The sequence below is a fragment of the Entelurus aequoreus genome, linkage group LG11, assembly GCF_033978785.1.
Source record: "Entelurus aequoreus isolate RoL-2023_Sb linkage group LG11, RoL_Eaeq_v1.1, whole genome shotgun sequence".
Classification (NCBI taxonomy): Eukaryota; Metazoa; Chordata; class Actinopteri; order Syngnathiformes; family Syngnathidae; genus Entelurus; species Entelurus aequoreus.
In genome coordinates, this window is record NC_084741.1 from 15029263 (window position 1) to 15056870 (window position 27608).

The 27608-nt window shown below is 39.5% G+C and overlaps 1 protein-coding gene across 2 annotated transcripts in view; it reads right to left on the minus strand.

Moving 5' to 3' along the window:
* Positions 1 to 27608, minus strand: part of sh3bp5b (SH3-domain binding protein 5b (BTK-associated)) — a 49053-nt gene that overhangs the window by 15391 nt on the left and 6054 nt on the right. The window contains exons 2-6 of one of the 2 annotated variants that reach the window (XM_062062588.1): positions 23500 to 23562; positions 18215 to 18343; positions 1533 to 1697; positions 1335 to 1465; positions 1225 to 1267 (exon numbers count right to left, since the gene is read on the minus strand). In XM_062062588.1, the coding sequence (XP_061918572.1) occupies positions 1225 to 1267; positions 1335 to 1465; positions 1533 to 1697; positions 18215 to 18343; positions 23500 to 23562 (531 nt within the window). The remainder of the gene's footprint in view (positions 1 to 1224; positions 1268 to 1334; positions 1466 to 1532; positions 1698 to 18214; positions 18344 to 23499; positions 23563 to 27608) is intronic. The other variant, XM_062062590.1, reaches the window with a different exon arrangement.

Sequence of the window (27608 nt, forward strand, 5' to 3'; positions counted from 1 at the left end):
CAAAGCAAGCGGGGGCCATTTTGATATTTTTTATTTTAAAAACCAATACAATAAATGTATAAAAAAATATTGAAAATAAAAAATTAAAATAAATACAAAAATATACATTTAGGCCGCTACTCAGGCTTGAACCCAAAGAGTTTTAGTCAAAAAAATATAAAAAAATGTGTCATTATTTAGTATTATTATTATTCAAAGTTTAAATCTCTAGATCAACATTAGGTCTATCTGTCAAAAAAACGTTTTTAAACATTTAAGTTGTATGCCCTTTTTGTCAAAGAAAACCCAGGTTCTTTATGGAAAAAAACCCCACCAAATATGCAATATTTCCCCCCAATTAAATTTTAAAGTGGAATATTTGAGGTTATAAAATAATTGGAGCCTTAAAAAGGTCAATAACTCATAACATTGACATTTTTTGAGCAATGACACACGCGAAAAAAAATCCCACTAAAATGATTGGGGATCCAATAGGGTTCTACTCATTAAAGTGTTAAAAAATAAATTACACTTTTTTTTTTACTAAATACTTTTAGCACAATAATCTCGAGATCAGCTTCGGATCTGTCCGTCAATTCTAAGTTTTATTGTTGTTTATGTTTTTTGTTTGTTCGTTTTAGGCCCTTCTTTTAAAAAACAACAGCTCAGTTTTTTTATATGGCAAACACAAAATCTGCAACATTTTCCCCAAAGAATATCTCAAAGTGGAATATTTAATGTGACGTAATTGGAGCCTTGAATAGGTCAATAATTCATAATGATGTTGAATTTGATTAATTATAATTTTTTAAAGAAAGAAACAGCCTACATGGCAGCTTTGTGTTATTAGAGTAAACATTGCAACATTTTCTTGTTACATTTCACCTGTTTGCTCTTTTAGACCACGTTTGTTTGTTTTTTTAAATCATATTTTTAGAATGTGTCGTGGGGCCGTTAAAAAATGACCTGCGGGCCGAAAATGGACACTTTGGACACCCCTGTAGTATATCATCCACAAGCGCAGATTCCAAGCATGTAAATACTTAGTATAGTTGAAGACTTGCAGCCATTAGAAAACATCACTGCACATCATAATGGCAGCTACAATTTCCATCTTAAACATCTAAAAAAAATTATTTGGGAATGTCCGGCGGGCCAGATTGAAAAGCTTAACGGGCCACATGTGGCCCCCGGGCCTTAGTTTGCTCAGGTCTGAGCTAAACGGTGCGGTCGGCGCTAACATACCTCCAGCTGCAGGTAGAACTTGGCCTTCATCTCAAAGTAGGGCCTGCGGAGGAGGAACGGTCAGGTCATCACCATGGCAACCAAGGGCAGCAGTCAAGGCGGAGTCTTACTTGGACTTGTTGATGGTGCGCTTCAGTTTCTTCTCCAGCTGCTTCATGCGCGCCACGGCCGCCGCGTGATCGGCCGCCGTTTCCTTGTGCGCCGCTTCGCTTCTGACCTTTTCTAGCTCCGCCTCCATCACCTGCAAGAGCCAATGAGAGGTCATGAACTCGGGCGACTCACAAGTCAAGGCGGAGTGACAAGCCCACCCTCTGGGTGGCGTGGTTGAGCATCTCCTGCCAGGCCGAGTCAAAGTGGCGCCGGTCCTCCTCCAGGATGCTCTCCTCCGCCAGGGAGATGGTCTCCTTGGCGGCGCGCAGGACCTCGCCCGCTCTCTGGAAGTCCTGGGTGGCCTTCTGGGCCTCCAGCTGGGTCTGAGGGACACACGGGACACTTTGGTCAAGACTCTGGTGAAGGACTTTCAACATCACCACTAAATATTCAACATTCAATCAAGTTGTGACGGTACCAAAATAATCCCGTTAACACTTTTAGGATCCCTTCTGTAAGTTCCTTGTTCTAAAAGTTATTATACAGTCGTGGTCAAAAGTTGACATACACTTGTAAAGAAAATAATGTCATGGCTGTCTTGAGTTTCCAATCATTTCTACAACTCTTATTTTTTTGTGATAGAGTGATTGGAGCACATACTTGTTGCTCACAAAAACATTCATGAAGTATGGTTCTTTTATGAATTTAATATGGGTCTACTGAAAATGTGAGCAAATCTGCTGGGTCAAAAGTATACATACAGTAATGTTAATATTTCATCTGACCACAGACCTTTCCTCCAGAAGGTCTTATCTTATCTAATATCACTAAAATTTGTTCCATTTTGTCCACCAGTGATGCTGAGATCATTATTCATGCGTTCGTTAAGTCTCGATTACTGTAACGTAGCAAAGTCCCACGGGAAGGCGGGAAGAAAAGTGAGAAAAGTCGGCAAAAGTCCCAAAAATTTTCAAAAATCACACTCGGGTTCGAGTCCGAGTCCCGCCGCCGGCCGTGCAAGTAACGGGATGCCCAAAATGTCCAAAACGCACTCAGCAAAGTCCCACGGGAAGTGGGGGAGAAAAGTGAGAAAAGTCGGCAAAAGTCCCCAAAATGCTCAAAATACCTGCCAAGTTTCGAGTACCACAAGTCCCGCCGCCGGCCGCACAAGTCCCGGGATGCAAAACATTTCCAAAACACGCCCAGCAAAGTCCCACGGGAAGGCGGGGAGAAAAGTGAGAAAAGTCCGCAAAAGTCCCAAAAATGTTCAAAATACCTGCCCAGGTTCGAGTCCCACGATTCCCGCCACCGGCCGTGCAAGTCCCGGGATGCCCAAAATGTCCAAAACGCACCCAGCAAAGTCCCACGGGAAGTGGCGGAGAAAAGTGAGAAAAGTCGGCAAAAGTCCCAAAAATGTTCAAAATACCTACCCATGTATCGGAATACATTTTGGTACCGGTACCAAAATATTGGTATCGGGACAACACTACTATATACCGATAAATATGAATTTAGAATATGAAGTAACAACTTCCCATTAGAGTGTCCGCCCTGAGATGGGTAGGTCGTGAGTTCAAACCCCGGCCACAGTAAGTCTTTGCTGTCGTCCAGCATTCTGTTTTTGTTTACTTTGTAGCGAGTTAGATTTTAGTTTTGTTCTGCAAAGCCTTCCCTAAACTTCAATGCATTTTCTTAGGGGCACTCGCCTCTTGTTTATTTTTGGTTTAAGCGTGGGATACGACGACAAACCCTCGTCGTCACACAACGTGTTCCCGACATCTACAAAGTAATTAGCTAGCGGCTGCCACCTACTGATATGGAAGAGTATTACATGGTTACTCTGCCGAGCTCTAGACAGCACCGTCACATTATTTGCAGACTATAATTACTTGTTTGCAAAAATTTTTTTTACCCCAAATAGGTGAAACTACATAATCTCCCACGGCACACCAGACTATCTCACGCGGCACAGTGGTTGAAAAACACTGGCCTGAACTAAACAATTTGCAGCGGCTTTTATGTCTGTAAAGTTTTTTTTTGTTGTTGAGCCTTTTGAGCGGAACTGCACTTTTTTTTTTGTGGGAATCTTGCCGATCAATCGCAATCTTTATGTAAGACAAGATCACATGTTTTTATTTTTAATCCATTCTAAATCGTAAATAAACAAAAGCCAAACAATGCAGAGAGTAGATCCAGCAGAAAATATAAAGCACTATTAAAAAAACCCTCCAAGGTTTTATATACATGCTATAAGTATACATGTAATGTAGTAACAATCATAATAACATGTCATATTTTAGCTATTTTGATCATTTTAATGAAGTTTCACATTGCATCCCAACTCAGTGGCCTAGTGGTTAGAGTTTCCGCCTTAAGATCGGTAGGTTGTGAGTTCAAACCCCAGCCAAGTCATATCAAAGACTATAAAAATGGGAGCCATTACCTCCCTGCTTGGCACTCAGCATCAAGGGTTGGAATTGGGGGTTAGATCACCAAAATGATTACCGAGCGCGGCCACCGCTGCTGCTCACTGCTCCCCTCACCTCCCAGGGGGTGGAACAAGGGGAGGGGTCAAATGCAGAGAGTAATTTCACCACACCTAGTGTGTGTGTGTGAGTATCAGTGGTACTTTAACTTTCTTCCGACCAAAAAATACATATACCTAATCGAATGCATTTTTTTATTGATATCGATCACGAGTCTGTTGTGATATATATGATAATGATATAGTTTTATCGACCAAGCCCTAAATGACATGCATTAAAATCAGCTTTAAAAAAACGCTCAATGAGGCGAGATGACCCTCACTGTGCTGTAGGGGGGTTACGGGAAGCAAATCAAGCGCTCCTTTTCCCTCATTTCTCTTTAAGCAATCATGCGATGTAAAATTAATACGCCACAGTATGCTTAAAATGATCAAAATAGGTAAATATGACATGTTATTATGAATGTTACTACATTACATGTATATAATGGAGTTGTTTTTTTTCCAAGAGTGCTCTATGGGCGGAACAGAGTGTCACTCATTGGCCCTATTGTTTGGCTTTTGTTTATTTACGATTTAGAATGGATTAAGAAGAAAAACATGTGATTTTGTCTTACAAAAAGATTGCGATTGATCGGCAAGATTTCCACAAAAAAAAAAAAAGTGTAGTTCCGCTCAAAAGGCTCAACAACAAAAAAAACTTTACAGACATAAAAGCCGCTGCAAATTGTTTAGTTTAGGCCACTGTTTTTCAACCACACTAGTGTGCCGTGAGATACAGTCTGGTGTGCCGTGAGAGATTATGTAGTTTCACCTATTTGGGGTAGAAATATTTTTTGCAAACAATAATTATAGTTTGCAAATAATGTGCCTTTGTTGAGTGACGGTGCTGTCTAAAGCTCGGCAGAGTAACCATGTTATACTCTTCCATGTCAGTAGGTGGCAGCCGCTAGCTAATTGCTTTGTAGATGTTGGGAACACGTCGTGTGAGACGACGAGGGTTTGTCGTCGTATCCAATGCTTAAACCAAAAATGAACCAAAGGCGAGTGCCCCGAAGAAAAGGCATTGAAGCTTAGGGAAGGCTTAGCAGAACAAAACTAAAACCTAACTCGCTACAAAGTAAACAAAAACAGGATGCTGGACGACAGCAAAGACTTACTGTGGAGCAAAGACGACGTCCACAAAGTACATCCGAACATGACGTGACAATCAACAATGTCCCCACAAAGAAGGATAAAAACAACTAAAATCGTCTCAAATGCAGAGAGTAATTTCACCACCCCTAGTGCGTGTGTGTGTGACTATCAGTGGTACTTTAACTTTCTTCCGACCAAAAAATACATATACCTAATCGAATGCATTTTTTTATTGATATCGATCACGAGTCTGTTGTGATATATATGATAATGATATCGTTTTATCGACCAAGCCCTAAATGACATGCATTAAAATCCGCTTAAAAATACGCTCAATGAGGCGCGATGACCCTCACTGTGCTGTAGGGGGGTTACGGGAGGCAAATCAAGCGCTCTTTTTCCCTCATTTCTCTTTAAGCCAGGGATGTCCAAAGTGCGGCCCGCAGGTCATTTTTTAATGGCCCCACGGCCCATTTTAAAATACGATTAAAAAATGTAAAAACATAAAAAGTGGTATGAAAGACCAAACAGGTGAAATGTAACAAGAAAATGTTGCAATGTTTACTCTAATAACAAAGCTGCCATGCAGGCTGTTTCTTTCTTTAAAAAATAATAATGAATCAAAATCAATGTTATTATGAATTATTGACCTATCCAAGGCTCCAATTACGTCACATTAAATATTGCACTTTGAGATATTTTTTGAGAAAAAGTTGCATATTTTGTTTGCCATATATTGTTTGCTTTTTTTTTTTTTTTTAAAGAAGGGCCTAAAACGAGCAAACAAAAAACATAAACAAAAATACAACGTATAATTGACGGATGGATCTGAAGTTGATCTCGAGATTATTGTGTTAAAAGTAAACAGTAAAAAAAATGTATAATTTATTTTTTAGCACTTTAATGAGTAGGACCCTTTTGGTTTTCCAATAATTTTTGTGTGAGTTGTTTTTAAGTGTCATTGCTCAAAAAATAATAACGAATTAAAATCAATGGTGTTATGAGTTATTGCCCTTTTTAAGGCTCCAATTATTATATAACTTGAAATATGCCTCTTAAAAATGTTATTGGGTGAAAATATTGCATATTTTGTGTTTTTCCCATAAAAAAACAGGTTTTCTTTGACAAAAAGAGCATACGACTTAAATCTTTAAAAATGTTATATTGACAGATAGACCTAATGTTGATCTAGAGATAATACTGAATAATGACAAATTTTTAATATTTTTTGGACCAAAACCCTTTGGGGTCCCCGGGATCAAGCCTGAGTGGAGGCCTTAATGTATATTTTTTATACATATATTGTATTGGTTTTTAAAATAAAAAAATATCAAAATGGCCCCCGCTTGCTTTGATTTTTCAGTGGAAAAAGTTTGGACACCCCTGCTTTAAGCGATCATGGCATTGATGAGACTTCTTCACTGTTTCAGAAGCCCAATGTTCTGTGAGAAGGTTAAAAACAAACGCTACCACTGTGTTGTGAAAGCATGAGTGGACACCTGCCACAGAAGAAGTGCATGAACTCCACTTTTTTTTTTTTATGCGATCAGCCTTGAGCAGTAGGACATCGTATCAAGTAGGAAACTAAATATTGTGCTTGTGTGAGGACTCCTGCAGCAGTCAAGCCAACATAACGGTCATGTGCGAGCTAACGTGTCCATGTGAGGTCAGCAATGTTGTTTACCGGTTTGGCTCGCCGTCAGCCTTTTTTCCCACGCCATTATTGGATCTTTCCAGGCCAAAGATGAGAGAGCGTTTTGGCTAACAAGCAAGTGACTGAAGCATGGAATAAACAATCAGCAATTAGCCTGGTTAACACTTCTGTAAAGTCTCCTGCATAACACACAACCTTAGGATGAGGAGGTCCTTAGTTTGAGATGTTCTCGTACACACCGGAACCAGAGGGACACACCTGCATGAAACTTAGGGTGTTCGGGGGTCAAAGGTGACTTCATGGGGTGAAAGGGGAACAGCACTTGTTTTTAATTTGCCTATCATTCACAATCCCCATGTAAGACAAGAAGCCTTTTCTTTTTTTTTATATGCATTCTAATTTGTAAAATAGAACGGTGAAAGAGGGGTTAGTGCGTCTGCCTCACAATACGAAGGTCCCGGGTTCGATCCTGCGCTCGGTTTGAATGTTCTCCCCGTGACTGCATGGGTTCCCTCCGGGTACTCCGGCTTCCTCCCACCTCCAAAGACATGCACCTGGGGATAGGCTCCTCCCACCTCCAAAGGACGGCCTGGCGAAGTTGGTAGAGTGGCCGTGCCAGCAATCGGAGGGTTGCTGGTTACTGGGGTTCAATCCCCACCTTCTACCATCCTAGTCACGTCCGTTGTGTCCTTGGGCAAGACACTTCACCCTTGCTCCTGATGGCTGCTGGTTAGCGCCTTGCATGGCAGCTCCCGCCATCAGTGTGTGAATGTGTGTGTGAATGGGTAAATGTGGAAATAGTGTCAAAGCGCTTTGAGTACCTTGAAGGTAGAAAAGCGCTATACAAGTATAACCTCATTTATCATTTATTTATTTACATGCACCTGGGGATAGGCTCCTCCCACCTCCAAAGACAAGCACCTGGGGATAGGTTGATTGGCAACACTAAATTGGCCCTAGTGTGAGTGTGAAGGTTGTCTGTCTATCTGTGTTGGCCCTGCGATGAGATGGCGACTTGTCCAGGGTGTACCCCGCCTTCCACCCGATTGTAGCTGAGATAGGCTCCGGCAACCCCCCCGCGACCCCAAAAAGGGATAAGCGGTAGAAAATGGATGGACGGATGGATGGATTTGTAAAATACGACAAAATGGGAGTAGACTATTGTCCCCATAAAGCCCTCTAGAACAGTGGTTTTAACCATTGGGCCTAAAAAATATGTTCACCAGCTCAGTTGTAATACACTTTTCTACCACTTGTGGCAGTAATGACAACGTCAAACAAACAGAATAAGTTAAAGTACCAATGATTGTCACACACACACTAGGTGTGGCGAAATTATTCTCTGCATTTGACCCATCACCCTTGATCACCCCCTGGGAGGTGAGGGGAGCAGTGAGGAGCAGCAGTGGCCGCGCCCGGGAATTATTTTTTGGGGATTTAACCCCCAATTCCAATCCTTGATGCTGAGTGCCAAGCAGGGAGGTAATGGGTCCCATTTTTATAGTCTTTGGTATGACCCGGCCGGGGTTTGAACTCACAACCTACCGATCTCAGGGCGGACACTCTAACCTGGGTTCGATCGAACCCTAGGCATTCGGTGAGTCGGGCTCAGGGGTTCGGCAGAGGTCAAGACACACCCGACTCATCATGTAAATAAAACCTTCTCCTTATTACGGATACGGCAACAGCAGAAGTCACACTGATTTGCAAATGTGTAGTTTGTTGTGAGTTCATGCACTGTGTTGGTTTTGTTCTTTGAACAAGGTGATGTTCATGCACGGTTCATTTTGTGCACCAGTAAAAAAACATGGTGACACTTTAGTATGGGGAACATATTCACCATTAATTAGTTGCTTATTAACATGCAAAATAGTAACATATTGGCTCTTAACTAGTCATTAAGTACTTATTAATGCCTTATTCGGCATGGCCTTATTATAACCCTAACCCTCTAACCCTGACCCGTACCCTCTAACCCTAACCCTAACCAAACAACTCTAAATTAAGTCTTTGTTACTTACAATATGTTCCCCCTACTAAAGTGTTACCAAAAACATAACTGTCTTGAATTTGAATTTTTTTTTTTTTTTTTCCACTAAAGAAGGGTTCGGTGAATGCACATATGAAACTGGTGGGGTTCAGTACCTCCAACAAGGTTAAGAACCACTGCTCTAACCACAAGGCCACTGAGTAGGTAAGTCTGGAGCTAAAGTCATAGAGAAGTTTCTTAAGCAAACATTTTTCATTTGAAGTTTAATTAAAAAACATGAATTGTTATTAATATTTTTTAGTTTATTTTAGCAGTACATATATTTTTCATCTGTTTAGTGCTTATTTTGTAAAATCAGCCTGACCTTAGGTTAAGGTTTGTGTGTGAAATAAATGATCAGTGTTTGAGATGAACACATGGTTTCATAGCATTTGACAAGGTTGTTAACCTGTAAGTACTGTAGGTTGGATGTAATTACTGGATACCATCAAAATCAGGAGTAAAATGACTAATTTTAAACTGTAATCTATGGTCAACCTGCACATCAATGCAGGTTTTATGCCGCTAGACAAAGCTCAAACAAAATCTCGTTGACATGTATGACTTAAGTGTAATTATGACAATGACAAAGACATTGATTGATTGATTGATTGATAATTCTGTGTTAATATTTGAGTGGGCCTGTCTGTCGTGGAAAAGTTTGGCTCTAAGGTCAAAAAGATTAAGAACCTGCTCTAAAAAAACATGTTGTGACCTGAATATTAACCAAGTATTAGTGATGTTATTGTTAAAACGCGCTAACACCAACAAACCTTTTAGCCGCGCCGTGATCACAGAGAGCTAACTAGCTTATGCTGCTTTATTGACATACTGAGCTGCTGCATCGCCTCGGAGTTGGTGAAAGTTCATTCTAGATGATCTCACTTAGATAGTAGAAGGTTGTGGACATAAACCCACAAGTTGGTCAACTTTGACATCCAACTTAGACACGCAGATGGCGAGAAAGACAAAAAGGTTTTTTAACTTATGTGATGATTGTGATTAACTATTCATCTAAAAACAGCAATATATAAACATCCTGTCAGTCAGCATCCCAGTGAGAGCAGACCTTGTACAGCAAGTGATTGTTTGATTATGTTTGTAGTTTGTATATCTTCTTTAGCACTTAGCAATAATGCTACATCACTAAAGCTGCATCTGTTTAGCACACGCTTCTGAAAGTTGTAAATCATCCTCCTTATATTCAGCCTCAAAAATATACGTTTCTGGATCATCATTTGTCCCACAGTAGTCTTTTTTTCTCTCATGAAGTCTGCCATGATTAGTAGTGTTGTTGTTGAAGGAAATAGCTAATGTAGGATGCAATGTGAAATGAATACGCCGCAGTATGCTTAAAATTATTAAAATAGGTAAATATGACATGTTATTATGAATGTTAATACATTATATGTATACTTACAGCATGTATATAAAACCTTGGAGGGTTTTTTTATTTTATTTATTTTTTTTTTTTTTTTTAAGAGTGCTCTAGGCGGAACAGAGTGTCACTCATTGGCCCCATTGTTTGGCTTTTGTTTATTTACGATTTAGAATGGATTAAAAAGAAAAACATGTGATCATGTCTTACATAAAGATTGCGATTGATCAGCAAGATTCCCACATAAAAAAAAGTGTAGTTCCGCTCAAAAGGCTCAACAACAAAAAACACTTTACAGACATAAAAGCCGCTGCAAATTGTTTAGTTTAGGCCAGAGTTTTTCAACCAGATACAGTCTGGTGTGCTGTGGGAGATTGTGTAGTTTCACCTATTTGGGGTAAAAATATTTTTTGCAAACAAGTAATTATAGTCTGCAAATAATGTGCCGTTGTTGAGTGACGGTGCTGTCTAGAGCTCGGCAGAGTAACCATGTTATACTCTTCCATGTCAGTAGGTGGCAGCCGCTAGTTAATTGCTTTGTAGATGTCGGGAACACGTCATGTGAGACGACGAGGGTTTATCGTCGTATCTAACACTTAAACCAAAAATAAACGAAAGGCGAGTGCTACTAAGAAAAGGCATTGAAGCTTAGGGAAGGCTTTGCAGAACGAAACTAAACCTCACTCGCTACAAAGTAAACAAAAACAGAATGCTGGACGACAGCAAAGACTTACTGTGGAGCAAAGACGGCATCCACAAACTACATCCGAACATGACATGACAATCAACAATGTCCCCACAAAGAAGGATAAAAGCAACTGAAATGTTCTTGATTGCTAAAACAAAGCAGGTGCGGGGAATAGCGTTTAAGGAAGACATGAAACTGCTACAGGAAAACACCAACAAAAGAGGAAAAGCCACCAAAATAGGAGCACAAGACAAGAACGAAAACACCACACAGGAAAACAGCAAAAAAGTCCAAATAAGTCAGGGCGTGATGTGACAGGTGGTGACAGTACACCTACTTTGAGACAAGAGCTATAGTGATGCATGCTTAGTTGTGGTTTAAAGTCACATCCAACAATTGCGACAACGACTTTTTACTGTCAACTAAGTTTCATTTTTTAATGATTTCTGCTGGTGGTGTGCCTCCGGGTATTTTCAATGAAAAAAAAATGTGCCTCAGCTTCTTTGATATCACCAATGTCAACAACAACAAGTCAAACTGGACACCATCGCTGAAACCAGCTTCCTGTTTGTCCAAAATGTTGATACACAGCAAAGATGAGAGCATTCATTCCTTTATCTTTGTGTCACTTCCTGTAAAACCCTCGACTATTCCTCACATCTTTCCATCCATCACAGTCTTCTTCTGCGTGGTCTCACACAAACACACACCACACACACACACACACACACACACACACACACACACACACACACACACACACACACACAAACACAACTAAAGTGCTGACAATCGTTTGCTTCCTTCATTGTTGGCAACATTCAGACACATTTTAGAGACGTCAAAGGTGTTTAAAAGGTGTCAGCAGCACACAACACAAACAACAAAAGGTGAAGTGGAAGGAAAGAATAAAAACTTCAAAAACGAAGTGAAACTGGAGATTGTGATGCATCATGTGGTATGCATGCATGTTCGAAATAAACAAACTCGCAGTGAAAGCTGCAAAAGCAGCACTTGAAAGTGAAAGTACCACAGCTGGGAATTTCAACGTTTCAGCTTCGTCACCGTGACCCAAAAGATTTCAAGCACGTTGCAACTTTTCGCTGACCACAAAGCAGACTTCTTCACCTTTCCTTTCTAATTACACCACACTGATAGAAAGCTGCTTTATGCCAAGTCGTCACTTACCACCCGTCGTGAACCTTTCTGCGTCGGGCAATTTTCCAGTAAAAGGTTTCCCCGACATGTATCTGTCTATTACCTGATATCTGTCTATTAACTGATGTCTGTCTATTACCTCATGTCTGTCTATTACCTCATGTCTGTATATTACCTCATGTCTGTCTATTACCTCATGTCTGTCTATTACCTGATATCTGTCTATTACCTGATATCTGTCTATTACCTGATATCGGTCTATTACCTGCTATCGGTCTATTACCTGATGTATGTCTATTACCTGATGTATGTCTATTACCTGATGTCTGTCTATTACCTGATGTCTGTCTATTACCTGATGTCTGTCTATTACCTGATGTCTGTCTATTACCTGATGTCTGTCTATTACCTGATGTCTGTCTATTACCTGATGTCTGTCTATTACCTGATGTATGTCTATTACCTGATGTCTGTCTATTACCTGATGTCTGTCTATTACCTGATGTCTGTCTATTACTTGATATCTGTCTATTACCTTACCGCCTCTATGTTAGCTACCTCTCTTTGTTTATAATGTCTATTTTCTGCTGGATCTACTCTATTTTATACTGCCTATTTTTTTTGTTTTTTTTGCTGCAGCTGTTATATATTGTATATATTATATACAAATATAATAATATAATATATCAGTATATATTATATAAATATTACATATGTTATATTGCTACTATGGTACATTTTTAGTCTACTTAATACAGTGGTTCTTAACCTGGGTTCAATCGAACCCTAGGGGTTCGGTGAGTCGGCCTCAGGGGTTCGGCGGAGCCTCCGCCACGGAGGTAAACACACATCCGACTTATCGTGTACATAAAAACTTCTCCCTATCAGCGTATTATGGACCCAACAATGTTCCCCTTAATTTTCTATATGATTTGCAGGTTGTTTGATTGATCGATTTAAACTTTTACTAGCAGATTGCAAAGGAAGAGAATACATTATATGAAACAGTACAGTTTACACAGTATATACAGTACACATTCCGTACAATTGACCACTAAATGGTAACACCCGAATACGTTTTTCAACTTGTTTAAGTCGGGTCCACGTTAATCAATTCATGGTAATGTGTGTAAGGTGTGTAATTTGTTGTGAGTTCATGCACTGTTGGTTTTGTTCTTTGAACAAGGTGATTTTCATGCACGGTTCATTTTGTGCACCAGTAAAAAAAACATGACTTTTTGTTGAATTTGAAAAAATATATATTTTTTTTTTTTTTCTAAAGAAGTGTTCGGTGAATGCGCATATGAAACTGGTGGGGTTCCGTACCTCCAACAAGGTTAAGAACCACTGACTTAAAGGCCTACTGAAATGAATTTTTTTTATTTAAACGGGGATAGCAGATCTATTCTGTGTCATACTTGATCATTTCGCGATATTGCCATATTTTTGCTGAAAGGATTTAGTATAGAACAACGACGATAAAGATTGCAACTTTTGGTATCTGATAAAAAAAAGGCTTGCACCTACCGGAAGTAGCGTGACGTAGTCAGTTGAACATATACGCAAAGTTCCCTATTGTTTACAATGATGGCCGCATGAAGTGAGAGAGATTCGGACCGAGAAAGCGACAATTTCCCCATTAATTTGAGCGAGGATGAAAGATTTGTGGATGAGTAAAGTGCAAGTGAAGGACTAGTGGTGAGTTGAAGCTATTCAGATAGGGAAGATGCTGTGAGAGCCAGGGGTGACCTGATATTCAGCTGGGAATGACTACAACAGTAAATAAACACAAGACATATATATACTCTATTAGCCACAACACAACCAGGCTTATATTTAATATGCCACAAATTAATCCTGCATAAAAACACCTGTGTGTTTGTTATGCTAGCTCCTAGCTCCTCTGCTAGCTCCTAGCTCCATAGAACACGCCGATACAATTCAAACACCTGATCAACACACACAATCACTCAGCCCAAAAGACCGTTTACCTAACCCAAGGTTCATAAAGCTTATATATTTTTAAAAAGTTACGTACGTGACGCGCACATACGGTCAAGTTATCGAATGTTTAGCAGCCAAGGCTGCATACTCACGGTACCTGATATTCAGCTGGGAATGACTACAACAGTAAATAAACACAAGACATATATATACTCTATTAGCCACGACACAACCAGGCTTATATTTAATATGCCACAAATTAATCCTGCATAATAACACCTGCGTGTTTGTTATGCTAGATCCTAGCTCCTCTACTAGCTCCTAGCTCCATAGAACACGCCAATACAATTCAAACACCTGATCAACACACACAATCACTCAGCCCAAAAGACCGTTCACCTAACCCAAGGTTCATAAAGCTTATATATTTTTAAAAAGTTACGTACGTGACGCGCACGTACGGTACGGTACGTGTTATGCTAGCTCCTCTGCTAGCTCCTAGCTCCATAGAACACGCCAATACAATTCAAACACATGATCAACACACACAATCACTCAGCCCAAAAGACCGTTCACCTAACCCAAGGTTCATAAAGATTATATATTTTAAAAAAGTTACGTACATACGCAAAAAAAAGCCAAAGCTGCATACTCACAGTAGCACGTCTGCGTCTTTGTCATCCAAATCAAAGTAATCCTGGTAAGAGTCTGTGTTGTCCCAGTTCTCTACAGGCGTCTGTGTATCCAAGTCAAATGTCCTCCTGGTTAGAGTCTCTGTTATCCGAGTTCTTCCATCTTGACTGCATCTTTCGGGAATGTAAACAAAGAAGCGCCGGCTGTGTACTGTTGTGGCTGACTACGTTCGAAAAATACGTCCATTTCGCACCGACAACTTTCTTCTTTGCTTGCTCAGCTTCCTTCTTCATAATGCAATGAACATGATTGAAACAGATTCACGAACACAGATGTCCAGAATACTGTGGAATTATGAAATGAAAACAGAGCTTTTTCGTATTGGCTTCAATGTGGAAGGCATACCCGTGTTCGCCGGTCTACGTCACGCGCATACGTCATCCTCAGAGGCGTTTCGAACCGGAAGTTTAGCGGCAAATTTAAAATGTCACTTTATAAGTTAACCCGGCCGTATTGGCATGTGTTATAATGTTAAGATTTCATCATTGATATATAAACTATCAGACTGCGTGGTCGGTAGTAGTGGGTTTCAGTAGGCCTTTAATACCTGTATTAATTAACCTCTCCATCCTTTGAAACTGAGCTACTGTGTGGAACATTTTCCCTTGTGGATCAATTAAGTTTGTCTAAGTCTAAGTAAACAATGGTGGTGCAACGCTATGACTAGATTACACCTTCAAAAAAAATTATATTATATACTGTGTGTGTGTGTGTGTATATATATATATATATATATATATATATATATATATATATATATATATATATATATATATATATATATATATATATATATATATATATATATATATATATATATATATATATATATATATATATATATATATATATATAAGGGCTGCAACTAACAATTAATTTGATAATCGATTAATCTGTCGATTAATCGATTAATAATCGGATAAAACAGACAAACTACATTTCTATCCTATCCAGTATTTTATTAGAAAAAAACAGCATACTGGCACCATACTTATTTTGATTATTGTTTCTCAGCTGTTTGTAAATGTTGCAGTTTATAAATAAAGGTTTATTTAAAAAAAAAAAAAAAAAACAGCATAGATCCAACGAATCGATGACTAAATCAATCGGCAACTATTTTAATAATCGATTAGTTGTTGCAGCCCTAATATATATATATATATACACACACAATATATATATTGTACATATATACTGTACGCACGCACGCACGCACGCACACACACACACACACACACACACACACACACACACACACACACACACACACACACACACACACACACACACACACACACACACACACACACACACACACACACACACACACACACACACACACACACACACACACACACACACACACACACACACACACACACACACACACACACACACACACACACACACACACACACACACACACACACACACACACACACACACACACACAATGGAGTTATTTCATCTTTGTTCAACAGTTACAAATAACGTGTTTAACCATACATTCATTTATTTGTTTGTAGCTCAATTACATATAAACCGCAACAAAAAGATTGTGTTCTTTCCTAGACTTGGCATGTTTGGGATTGCTCAAACACATAATGATGGGACTGTTGTTGATGGCATAACTCTTCTTCTTAATACACCTCATACCACAGCTGATTTACCGTATATTCCGGACTACAGAGGACACCGGTATGTAAGCCGCACACACTAAACTTTACAATAACAAAATATTGCCACATATTAGCCACACCGGACTATAAGTCGCAGATATATACGTTGTGAAATAAGTTAATTACACAGAAACCTTTTATAAATGTTTTACATACCTTAATTGTTTCCAAACAGTGTCTGTAACACGGCAGTAAAACGGCTGATCAAACAAAACAGAAGTCATCATCTTTTGGAGAGCTAGCTCTCCAATCAGCTAAACAGGCTCAATAACTCCACGGTGTTGTTTTGGTGAATTTACTGAGGAATTTGTCAAACTGCAACAATACAAAAAGAACGCCATTGTATTTTTACAGCCTCAAGTCGCCTCTTTACCCGTCAAGCTGAGAACAGCACAGCACACTCCCCCCCTTCACAATAATAGCGTGGTGCGCCACTGACTGCACCGACAAAATGAAGGGTTCAAAAAAGTACCTTCCACCAGCATAACGTACTTAAAGCACTTATTTACAAAATGATTATGCTTTGAACTAAAATACTGGTCAAAATTGTGAGGATTTTTGCATTCAATTAACATTTTATTAAATTGTATTTTAATTTATTTTACACAAAAAGCACACACTCTTGTGGTAAAGTAAGTGTAAAAAGTAAAAAACGGAATCTTTATATTGCGATTGTTCTTTAAATTAGAGATGTCCGATAATATCGGACTGCCGATATTATCGGCCGATAAATGCTTTAAAATGTAATATCGGAAATTATCGGTATCGGTTTCAAACAGTAAAATTTACGACTTTTTAAAACGCCGCTGTACGGAGTGGTACACGGACGTAGGGAGAAGTACAGAGCGCCAATAAACCTTAAAAGGCACTGCCTTTGCGTGCCGGTCCAATCACATAATATTTACGGCTTTTCATACACACAAGTGAATGCAAAGCATACTTGGTCAACAGCCATACAGGTCACACTGAGGGTAGCCGTATAAACAACTAACACTGTTACAAATATGCGCCACACTGTGAACCCACACCAAACAAGAATGACAAACACATTTCGGGAGAACATCCGCACGGTAACATAACAAACAACAGAACAAATACCCAGAACCCCTTGCAGCACTAACTCTTCCAGGACGCTACAATATACACCCCCCGCTACCCCACCAACCCCGCCCACGTCAACCTCCTCATGCTCTCTCAGGGAGAACATGTCCCAAATTACAAGCTGCTGTTTTGAGGTGTTTTAAAAAAAATAATGCTGTTCAGATTTACTTTACAAAAGAGAAGTGTAGGATACTTCTCTTGTTGCCTTATTTGTATTTGACCACTACTGTTTTCTGTTTATTTGTTACTGACTGTGGCAGGACACCTCTGCCTCTGTTTCACTTTATGTTGCTGGTAAATAAAATGGTTGTAGTAGTAGTAGGCTAAAGTTAAATTATCTAGTATGCACTAATTAAAGGGGCAGAGCTTTAAGAGACATTTTAGCTTTTATATTTTATAAGATATATTTTTTGTAAGAACCACAATTAATACATATATTTCAGTGAATAACTTATTGTTCAAATCTGTATATAAATATGTACATAAAGTGTTGTAATTACATTGTAAAATGGATGGATGAATGGATGGATGGACGTTTAAAACAAAACTGTTATTATTAATTAGTAAGTATACATTTTTTTAGCCTTTTTAGAGAAAATCATATCATTGTAGTAAATTATGCAAATTACTCGATGATGTCATGTGACCACGCCCATAGCCACGCCCCCACCACCACATGTATCTTGGCAGTTTATGGGAAACACTGAAGTGTGATGATTATTTGTGCCATAATCGTCCAGCTTCCCTCTTATTCGTGTTGGTGAAGGACAAATGCGGTGCCAAAGTATTTGCCAAGAAGCAAAGTAGCACAAATGGAAGAAGCAAAGTAGCACAAATGGAAGAGGGCAAGCAGATGTGTGCATCTTCAGCATGTGAAAAGCACATTTCTATGTCAGCCACGTATTAATAATAAGAATAATAGTCATGGATTTATTCACGTAAATGAGCACCCACCTGGCGGGCCAGGCGCCGAGCTTCCCAATACGGCTTGGAATCGTCCACGGGCTTCCCGATCTTGTTGAGCAGCTCGTCCAGCTTGACCGTTGCCTCCACCAGGACCGAGCGGAACTTCTGCCGGGCGTCCTGACCACATGAGGGGGAGGAGTCTCAGGTGAGACAGCGGCAACCGGAAGTCATAAACGACTCATCACAGGAACACACCCCGAGTGGGCTCACGTAACACTTGGAACACATTATTATGCAAGCAGATTTATGAGTGGATTTTCCACGTGACGAGTGGAGTCCCTTCTGTCAATCATCCTGCAGACTTAAACTCGTTGCCCAGCTGATGACCTGACTCAAATAATAAAATGAGACTTTCCGCCCTTTTACGACTCCACTGCTGACCTACTTTCTTCCAGTCCTATTGTTGGAACGTCACGAGCAACCCAGAAGTTACACGTGGAACTTAATTAGACTAAACCTTGCCCGCCTGCGGATTCTTTGCAAGCTCATGTCTGCTGACATCATATATATATCCATACACATATATACAGTCGTGATCAAAAGTTTACATACACTTATAAAGAACATAATGTCATGGCTGTCTTGAGTTTCCAATAATTTCTACAACTCTTATTTTTTTGTGATAGAGTGATTGGAGCACATACTTGTGGGTCACAAAAAAAACATTCATGAAGTTTGGTTCTTTTATGAATTTATTATGAGTCTACTGAAAATGTGAGCAAATGTGCTGGGTCAAAAGTATACATACAGCAATGTTAATATTTGCTTACATGTCCCTTGGCAAGTTTCACTGCAATAAGGCGCTTTTGGTAGCCATCCACAAGCTTCTGCTTGAATTGTTGGCCACTCCTCTTGACAAAATTGGTGCAGTTCAGCTAAATGTGTTGGTTTTCTGACATGGACTTGTTTCTTGTGAAGTGAAGTGAATTATATTTATATAGCGCTTTTCTCCAGTGACTCAAAGCGCTTTACATAGTGAAACCCAATATTTAAGTTACATTTAAACCAGTGTGGGTGGCACTGGGAGCAGGTGGGTAAAGTGTCTTGCACAAGGACACAACGGTAGTGACTAGGATGGCGAAAGTGGGAATCGAACCTGGAACCCTCAAGTTGCTGGCACGGCCACTCTATCAACCGAGCTGTACCACCCCACTTCAGCATTGTCCACACGTTTAAGTCAGGACTTTGGGAAGGCCATTCTAAAACCTTCATTCTAGCCTGATTTAGCCATTACTTCACAACTGTTGACATGTGTTTGGGGTCATTGTCCTGTTGGAACACCCAACTGCGCCCAAGACCCAACCTCCGGGCTGATGATTTTAGCTTGTCCTGAAGAATTTGGAGGTAATCCTCCTTTTTCATTGTCCCATTTAAAGCACCAGTTCCATTGGCAGCAAAACAGGCCAGAGCATAATACTACCACCACCATGCTTGGCGGTAGGAATGGTGTTCATCTGAACACAGAAGGTCTGATCTTTGTCCATGTGATGTCAGATGAAACAAAAATTGAGCTGTTTGGCCACAATACCCAGCAATATGTTTGGAGAAGAAAAGATGAGGCCTTTAATCCCCGGAACACCATGCCTACCGTCAAGCATGGTGGTGGTAGTATTATGCTCTGGGCCTGTTTTTTTGTGACCAACAAGTATGTGCTCCTATCACTCTATCACAAAAAAATAAGAACAGCTTGTAAAATGCATAATGTGATATAAAATGCATAATGTGATATAAATACACGCACCCTCGAAATGTCAATTTCACTCATTTATTAACAAAACTGTTCCACATTAATATAAGGATAGGCTACAAACTTCTGTTTTTAATGTATGTCTCTGTCTTTAGTTTTTTTATGGTTTTAATTCCATCTAAATGTTACCAATGAAAATAAAATCAGACGATTAAACATGAAAACATAAATGTCATCTTCTTTTCTATAACTTAGTCATTCACAACCTTGCAACTGTAGGCTAGCCATGGCACTCAGTGTTTACTTTAGGCATACTATGCGCTAATGTCAGCTGAGTTTAGATTTTTAGTTGAGGGAAGTTCTTAACATTATAATTTATCATTGACAAACGCTCACTTTTTTCCTTTCATAGCTCGTAATAACTGTCCGTAATTAACATGTAATCTAGCGCTGATCCCACAGTTTAAGTCTACCATGTACCAAAAGGTTAGAAAACTAAACTTTAGCTAACGTTAGTTAACTTGTAGGGCTAATAATCTCTGTGGCTTACCTTTCATATGAAAAAGCTGGACATGTGGTATATACGGCTCTGGCATGATAACAACCTAATGTAAGGGCTCGTGCAAAGCCAACAAATCAAGCGTGTAGCTTTCATTTTTAAGGAAACTTATTTTATTTTTTTCAGTTTTATAATCAGCCTGTTGCGTCACACTGCCGAGAAATATGATGAACAATTCCAAGCACTTTACCCAAAATTCAAGCATGTTTGAAACCTTGAAAACAACATTAAAATCCAAGCATTTTCCAGGTTTTTAGGCACCCGTACGAACCCTGCATACACATATATATCAATACACACACATATATACACATTTCCATACACATATATATCCATACACACACACATATATACACATTCCCATACACACATTAATATATATCCATACACACACATATATACACATTTCCATACACATATATATCCATACACACACACATATATACACATTCCCATACACACATTAATATATATCCATACACACACATATATATCCATACACACATATATACACATTTCCATACAAACACACTTTTATCCATACACATATATACACATTTTCATACACACGTATATATCCATACCAGTGTTGTAACAATACCAATATTTTGGTACCGGTACTAAAATTATTCCGGTACTTTTCTAAATGAAGGGGACTACAAAAAAATTGCATTGTTGGCTTTATTTTAACAAAAAATCTTTGGGTACATTAAACATAAGTTTCTTATTGCGGTTAAGTCCTTAAATAAAATAGTGAACATACTAGACAACTTGTCTTTTAGTAGTAAGTAAACAAACAAAGACTCCTAATTAGTCTGCTGACATATGCAGTAACATGTTGTGTCATTTATACACCTATTATTTTGTCAACATTATTAAAGAACAAGTGGTAGAAAATTAATTATTTATCTACTTGTTAATTTACTGTTAATATCTGCTTACTTTCTCTTTTAACATGTTCTATCTACACTTCTGTTAAAATGTAATAATCACTTATTCTTCTGTTGTTTGATACTTTACATTAGTTTTGGATGATACCACAAATTTGGGTATCAATCCGATACCAAGTAGTTACAGGATCATATATTGGCCATATTCAAAGTCCTCATGTGTCCAGGGACATATTTCCTGATTTTATAAACATAATATACTTTTTTTTTTTTAAACGAAAGATGTGATGCCAAAAAATGTCGATGTAATCATAGTAGTATCGACTAGATACGTGCCTGTACTTGATATCATTACATTGGATGTTAGGTGTAGATCCACCAATGGCGTTTGTTTACATTTTGATGCCATTGCATGCTTCACGTGTGTAGTGAAGCATGTTTAGCTACTGGTCCTGCAGGGATGATACTTGTAAGAAACGTACTTTATTTGTCGCCATGGAGAACAGAATTAATGATTTAGAAGTCGCTAAAACACTACTGACGACGGATGAACGTTAGCTGCTAGCTAGCTAGCTAGCCATGTCTTAAAGCACCTCTTCCTGAGGGCGTTTCAGTGTTATAACTTCACCTTTATCTTTAGTTTTTAAGACAAAATGCGTCCGCTCTCCCTTTTCTGTCTACACACTGTGTCTGCTTGTAAGTACTCTGTGATTGTGCACTGCCGAACATGCTCCTCTGCTCATAAAACAGCAATGTCACGATGTGACTTCGATGCGGGCGGGTGCCGGACCGGTACGTTTCTGAGATTAAATGATTAATTAGTATTGCGATACTATACTAATACCAGTATACCGTACAACCCTAATCCATACACATGTATATCCATACACAAATATATAAACGCATTTTCATAAACACACATACATCCATTCATCCATCCATCCATTTTCTACCGCTTATTCCCTTCGGGTCGCTGGAGCGTATCTCAGCTACAATCAGGCGGAAGGCGGGGTACACCCTGGACAAGTCGCCACGTCATCGCAGGGCCAACACATATAGACAGTCGTGGTCAAAAGTTTACATACACTTGTGAAGGACATAATGTCATGGCTGTCTTGAGTTTCCAATAATTGACATTAAATGCCATCCATCCATTTCCTACCGCTTGTCCCTTTTGGGGTCGCAGGGGGTGCTGGTGGACAAAGATAAAACCTTCTGGAGGAAAGTTCTGTGGTCAGATTAAACAAAAATTGAGCTGTTTGGCCACAATACTCTGCAATATGTTTGGAGGAGAAAGGTGAGGTCTTTAATGCCAGGAACACCATCCTACCGCCAAACATGGTGGTGGTAGTATTATACTCTGGGCCTGTTTTGCTGCCAATTGGTACTGGTGCTTTACAGAGAGTAAATGGGACAATGAAAAAGGAGGATTACCTCCAAATTCATCAGGACAACCTAAAATCATCAGCCCGGAGGTTGGGTCTAGGGCGCAGTTGGGTGTTCCAACAGGACAATGACCCCAAACACACGTCAAAAGTGGTAAAGGAATGGCTAAATCAGGCTAGAATGAAGGTTTTAGAATGGCCTTCCCAAAGTCCTGACAATGCTGAAGAAACAAGTCCAACACATTTAGCTGAACTGCACCAATTTTGTCAAGAAGAGTGGTCAAAAATTCAAGCAGAAACTTGTGGATGGCTACCAAAAGCGGCTTATTGCAGTGAAACTTGCCAAGGGACATGTGAGCAAATATTAACATTGCTGTATGTATACTTTTGACCCAGCACATTTGCTCACATTTTCAGTAGACCCATAATAAATTCATAAAAGAACCAAACTTCATGAATGTATTTTTGTGACCAACAAGTATGTGCTCCAATCACTCTATCACAAAAAAATAAGAGTTGTAGAAATGATTGGAAACTCAAGACAGCCATGACATTATGTTCTTTACAAGGGTATGTCAACTTTTGACCACAACTCTTTTCACGCAATCGGCTTTTTAGCCCAAAAAGGTGTGGACACCTCTGCTCTAGACACGAGTCGCCTCTCGTCGGCGCCAATGCCAGAGCTGCAAAGCACGTGGAAACAAGAGTAAACCTTGTAGGGCAACACAAGGTGGCGCGAACCACACACTGACCTCCAGGGCAGTCTCGCATCTGTTGATGTCGTCCGACGACTGGTTGAGTCGCTCCAGCTCGCCCTGAGAGACACCACAGACGCAAAACATGTCACGGCGGCAACCAAAATAGTACAAAACATGACAAAACACATGCAAAGTAAGAAAATATTTTTCTTTTTTTTTAAATCTCGCATTTCCAGGATATTTACAATTTAAACGGGAGGTTGACCGGCATTCCAGGACAGATTTGAGAGTAAAAAGGTTTTAGTATAAACACAAAAGAGTAGGGATGTCCGATAATATCGGGCTGCCGATATTATCGGCCGATAAATGCTTTAAAATGTAATATCGGAAATTATCTGTATCGGTTTCAATAAGTAAAATTTATGACTTTTTAAAACGCCGCTATGTACACGGACGTAGGGAGAAGTACAGAGCGCCAATAAACCTTAAAGGCACACACAAGTGAATGCAAAGCATACTTGGTCAACAGCCATACAGGGCACACTGAGGGTGGCCTTATAAACAACTTTAACACTGTTACAAATATGCGCCACACTGTGAACCCACACCAAACAAGAATGACAAACACATTTCGGGAGAACATCCGCACCGTAACACAACATAAACACAACAAAACAAATACCCAGAACCCCTTGCAGCACTAACTCTTCCGGGACGTTACAATATACACCCCCCACCCTACCCCCTCCCCCCCAACCCACCTCAACATCCTCATGCTTTCTCAGGGAGAGCATGTCCCAAGTGACTTCAATAATAAATATGGCAGTGCCATGTTGGCATTTTTTTCCATAACTTGAGTTGATTTGTTTTGGAAAACCTTGTTACATTGTTAAATGCATCCAGCGGGGCATCACAACAAAATTAGGCATAATAATGTGTTAATTCCACGACTGTATATATCGGTATCTGTAATTAAGAGTTGGACAATATCGGAATATTGGATATCGGCAAAAAAAGCCATTATCGGACATCTCTAATTAATTCCCAAGAAAAACAGCACGGGGTCCATCGTCTGGCGGTGGTTTGGCTTCAAGCGGGAAGATGTTGAACAGTAATATTTCAAGTACAAGGCAAAAGCGTTGCTACAAAAAGTAGCAGCCCTGCTAATTTGTAGCATAATTTAAAAAGTCATCTGCTTAGAGTGCTTGATGTCAACATCCAACACCAACAAAATGCACTGACCAATTGAGGCTGGCGTCTTCCATTTCCACATCAACACCGTATGAAAAAAATAGTCAACAACAGAAGGAGATAACGTCCGCAGGAACCTACCACATAGTGAAGGACATACACTATTTGATTTCCTATTATGCAGCTAATCTTTATTTAACAGTTATTGAAATATCTTGTGTGACATCATGCACAAAAGTGCACTTTATTTGTTTTAAACTATTGTAGTGGCGTTCTGTACAAAAAGTGCACTTTCATTTAGTGTTGTTTTGATGAGTCATCTTAGTAACATCATGCACAAAAGTGCACTAATAGCTTGTTTTAAAATGTCTCTGACAATCTTGCACTTTCTGTTTGGAAATGACATGAATGTTTGTGCCACTGCTTAATAACTGTTTAATAAATACACTTTTGGTGTACATAGTTGTGATTTCCCTCGCTGCATGAAAATGAGCATATATTAATGCAGTATGAAGAAAAATGTTTTACTGTAGAGACATAGAATCATCATACTGCTGTGATTATATGCATCAAGTGTTCATTCAAGGCTAAGGCAAAATATCCAGATATATATGGTGTATCGTGACATGGCCTAAAAATATCAAGATATTAGCAAAATATCCAGATATATATGGTGTATCGTGACATGGCCTAAAAATATCGAGATATTAATAAAAGGCCATATCGCCCAGCCCTAATTCATCGCTGATGACGTCATGTGTCATGTGAAAATCACAAAAACAGAAAAGTGCAGCTGAATGCTCGCAGGTGTGTTCACGCATCCTGAGGAAGTTGTCCCTTTTTAACTTCCACATTTTGACAATATCACAGTTCCTCTCTTCATTTTGTCTCACATTACAACAGAGCGGTTTTGTTGGGGTGAAAAGAGGTCAGTTTTTAATCAATCATTTCCATATATTTTATGTGTTAATGTAAGGAAGGGCAATACATGATACTGTATATACTTTTGTTCTTAAACGTTTTTGCTGATCATTTACAATCCTTATGTAAGAAAAAAAAACATGTTCTTTTATGCATTCTAAATATGTTCATTATATTTACTTTAGGCTGCAAGTTGGTTTATTTCACTACCCAAACTTAAAGTGGAACTGCACTTTTTATTTTTGCTTATTATTCACAATCTTTATGTAAGACAAGGACACTTTTTTTTTTAATGCATTCTAAATCGTAAATAAATGCTAGTAAAAGTCAGCTAACAATGGAGCCAATGGAAGTTGCTCTATTCTGCCTATGAAGAGCTTTAAAAAACATCCAAACCCCTCCATCAAGGTTTTATGTACACGTTTTAAGTATATATGTAATGTAGTAACATTCATAATAACATGTCATATTTACATATTTTACTCATTTTAAGCATACGGCGGTGTATTCATTTCACAGATGCATCACAACGTTCGCATTTCCCTTCGACAACAACAACACTACTGATCATGGCAGACTTCATGCACAACAAAGACTACTTTGGGACAAATGATCCAGAAACTTATATTTTTGAGGCTGAACATAAAGAGGATGAACTACAAGTTTTAGGAGCTGCGTGCTAAACAGATGCAGCTTTAGTGAAACACTTTGCATCATGTAGCAGCAAAATATACAAATTACAAGTATAATAAAACAATCACTTTCTGTACAAGGTCTGCTCTCATTTTTATATCGTCCCGTTTAGATGAAGAATTAATCACAATACTCACGAAAGGTTAAAAAAAAGGGTGCTGCAAACAAGCGTCTTTTCGTGTCTTTCTCGACATCTCGGAGTATAAGTTGGATGTCAAAGTTGACCAACTTCTCGGTTTATGTCCACAACTAAGGCTGAAACGACGCGTCGACGTAGTCGACGTCATCGGTTATGTAAATACGTCGACGCCGTTTTTGTGCGTCGACGCGTCGCATAATTACGTCACACTACCGTCATGGCGGAGCGCAAAGCAGACTGTGCGAGCGAGGGGAAAAACGCACGCCAAAAGTCGTCAAAAGTGTGGGAGTATTTCAATACACAGCCTAATAATGTTGTTGTATGCACACTGTGTCGAGCGTAAATGGCCTGTCATAGCAGCACAACGGCTATGAACGAACATTTGAAAAGAAAACCATCAACCATCAACTAGTCAATCGTCCGCGTTAGCATACGTTGTCATCATTACACAAAAACATGAATGTGTCATTTGTATCTGCTAGGGGTGTAACGTTATGTGTTTTGTATTGAACCGTTTCGGTACGGGGCTTTCGGTTCGGTACGGGGGTGTACCGAACGAGTTTCTAAGCTAAAGCTAACTTTAGCTGCTAAAGTCTTAACAAGTTGCTTTGCTCCTTCTGCGGCTGCCTCTGTCTCAGCACGCAGCATTGTCCCACCCACACAACCATCTGATTGGTACACACGCAGCATTGTCCCACCCATACAACCATCTGATTGGTACACACGCAGCATTGTCCCACCCACACAACCATCTGATTGGTACACACGAAGCATTATCAGCCAATCAGCAGTGCGTATTCAGAGCGCATGTAGTCAGCGCTTCAGCGTGGAGCAGATAGGTGTTTAGCAGGTGAGCATCAGGCAGTGGACTCTCCCCAAATGATAATAAACACCTCCCAGTCAACTACTAGTAACATCACTATGAGCCCGTTGACCTACTAGAAATTTAAACTGCAGCTCAGCTCACTCACAGTCCTGGCTTGAGGTGAAGGCTAATTAGCTCTCAGTTCCAGCCACATCGACCCCTTCTGAGCGCCTATTTTCAGCTGCTGGGAATATTGTAAACAAGAAAAGAAGCAAAGCAAGTAGACATGCTAACCTTTCTTCATTACAACTGTTAGTCACTCACTGGAATGAGTAGAATTGGTTATTGTGTACTGTGTTGGACTGGATGTTTATTTTGCACATTTTAAAAGCAATACTTAATGTTTACAGTCCT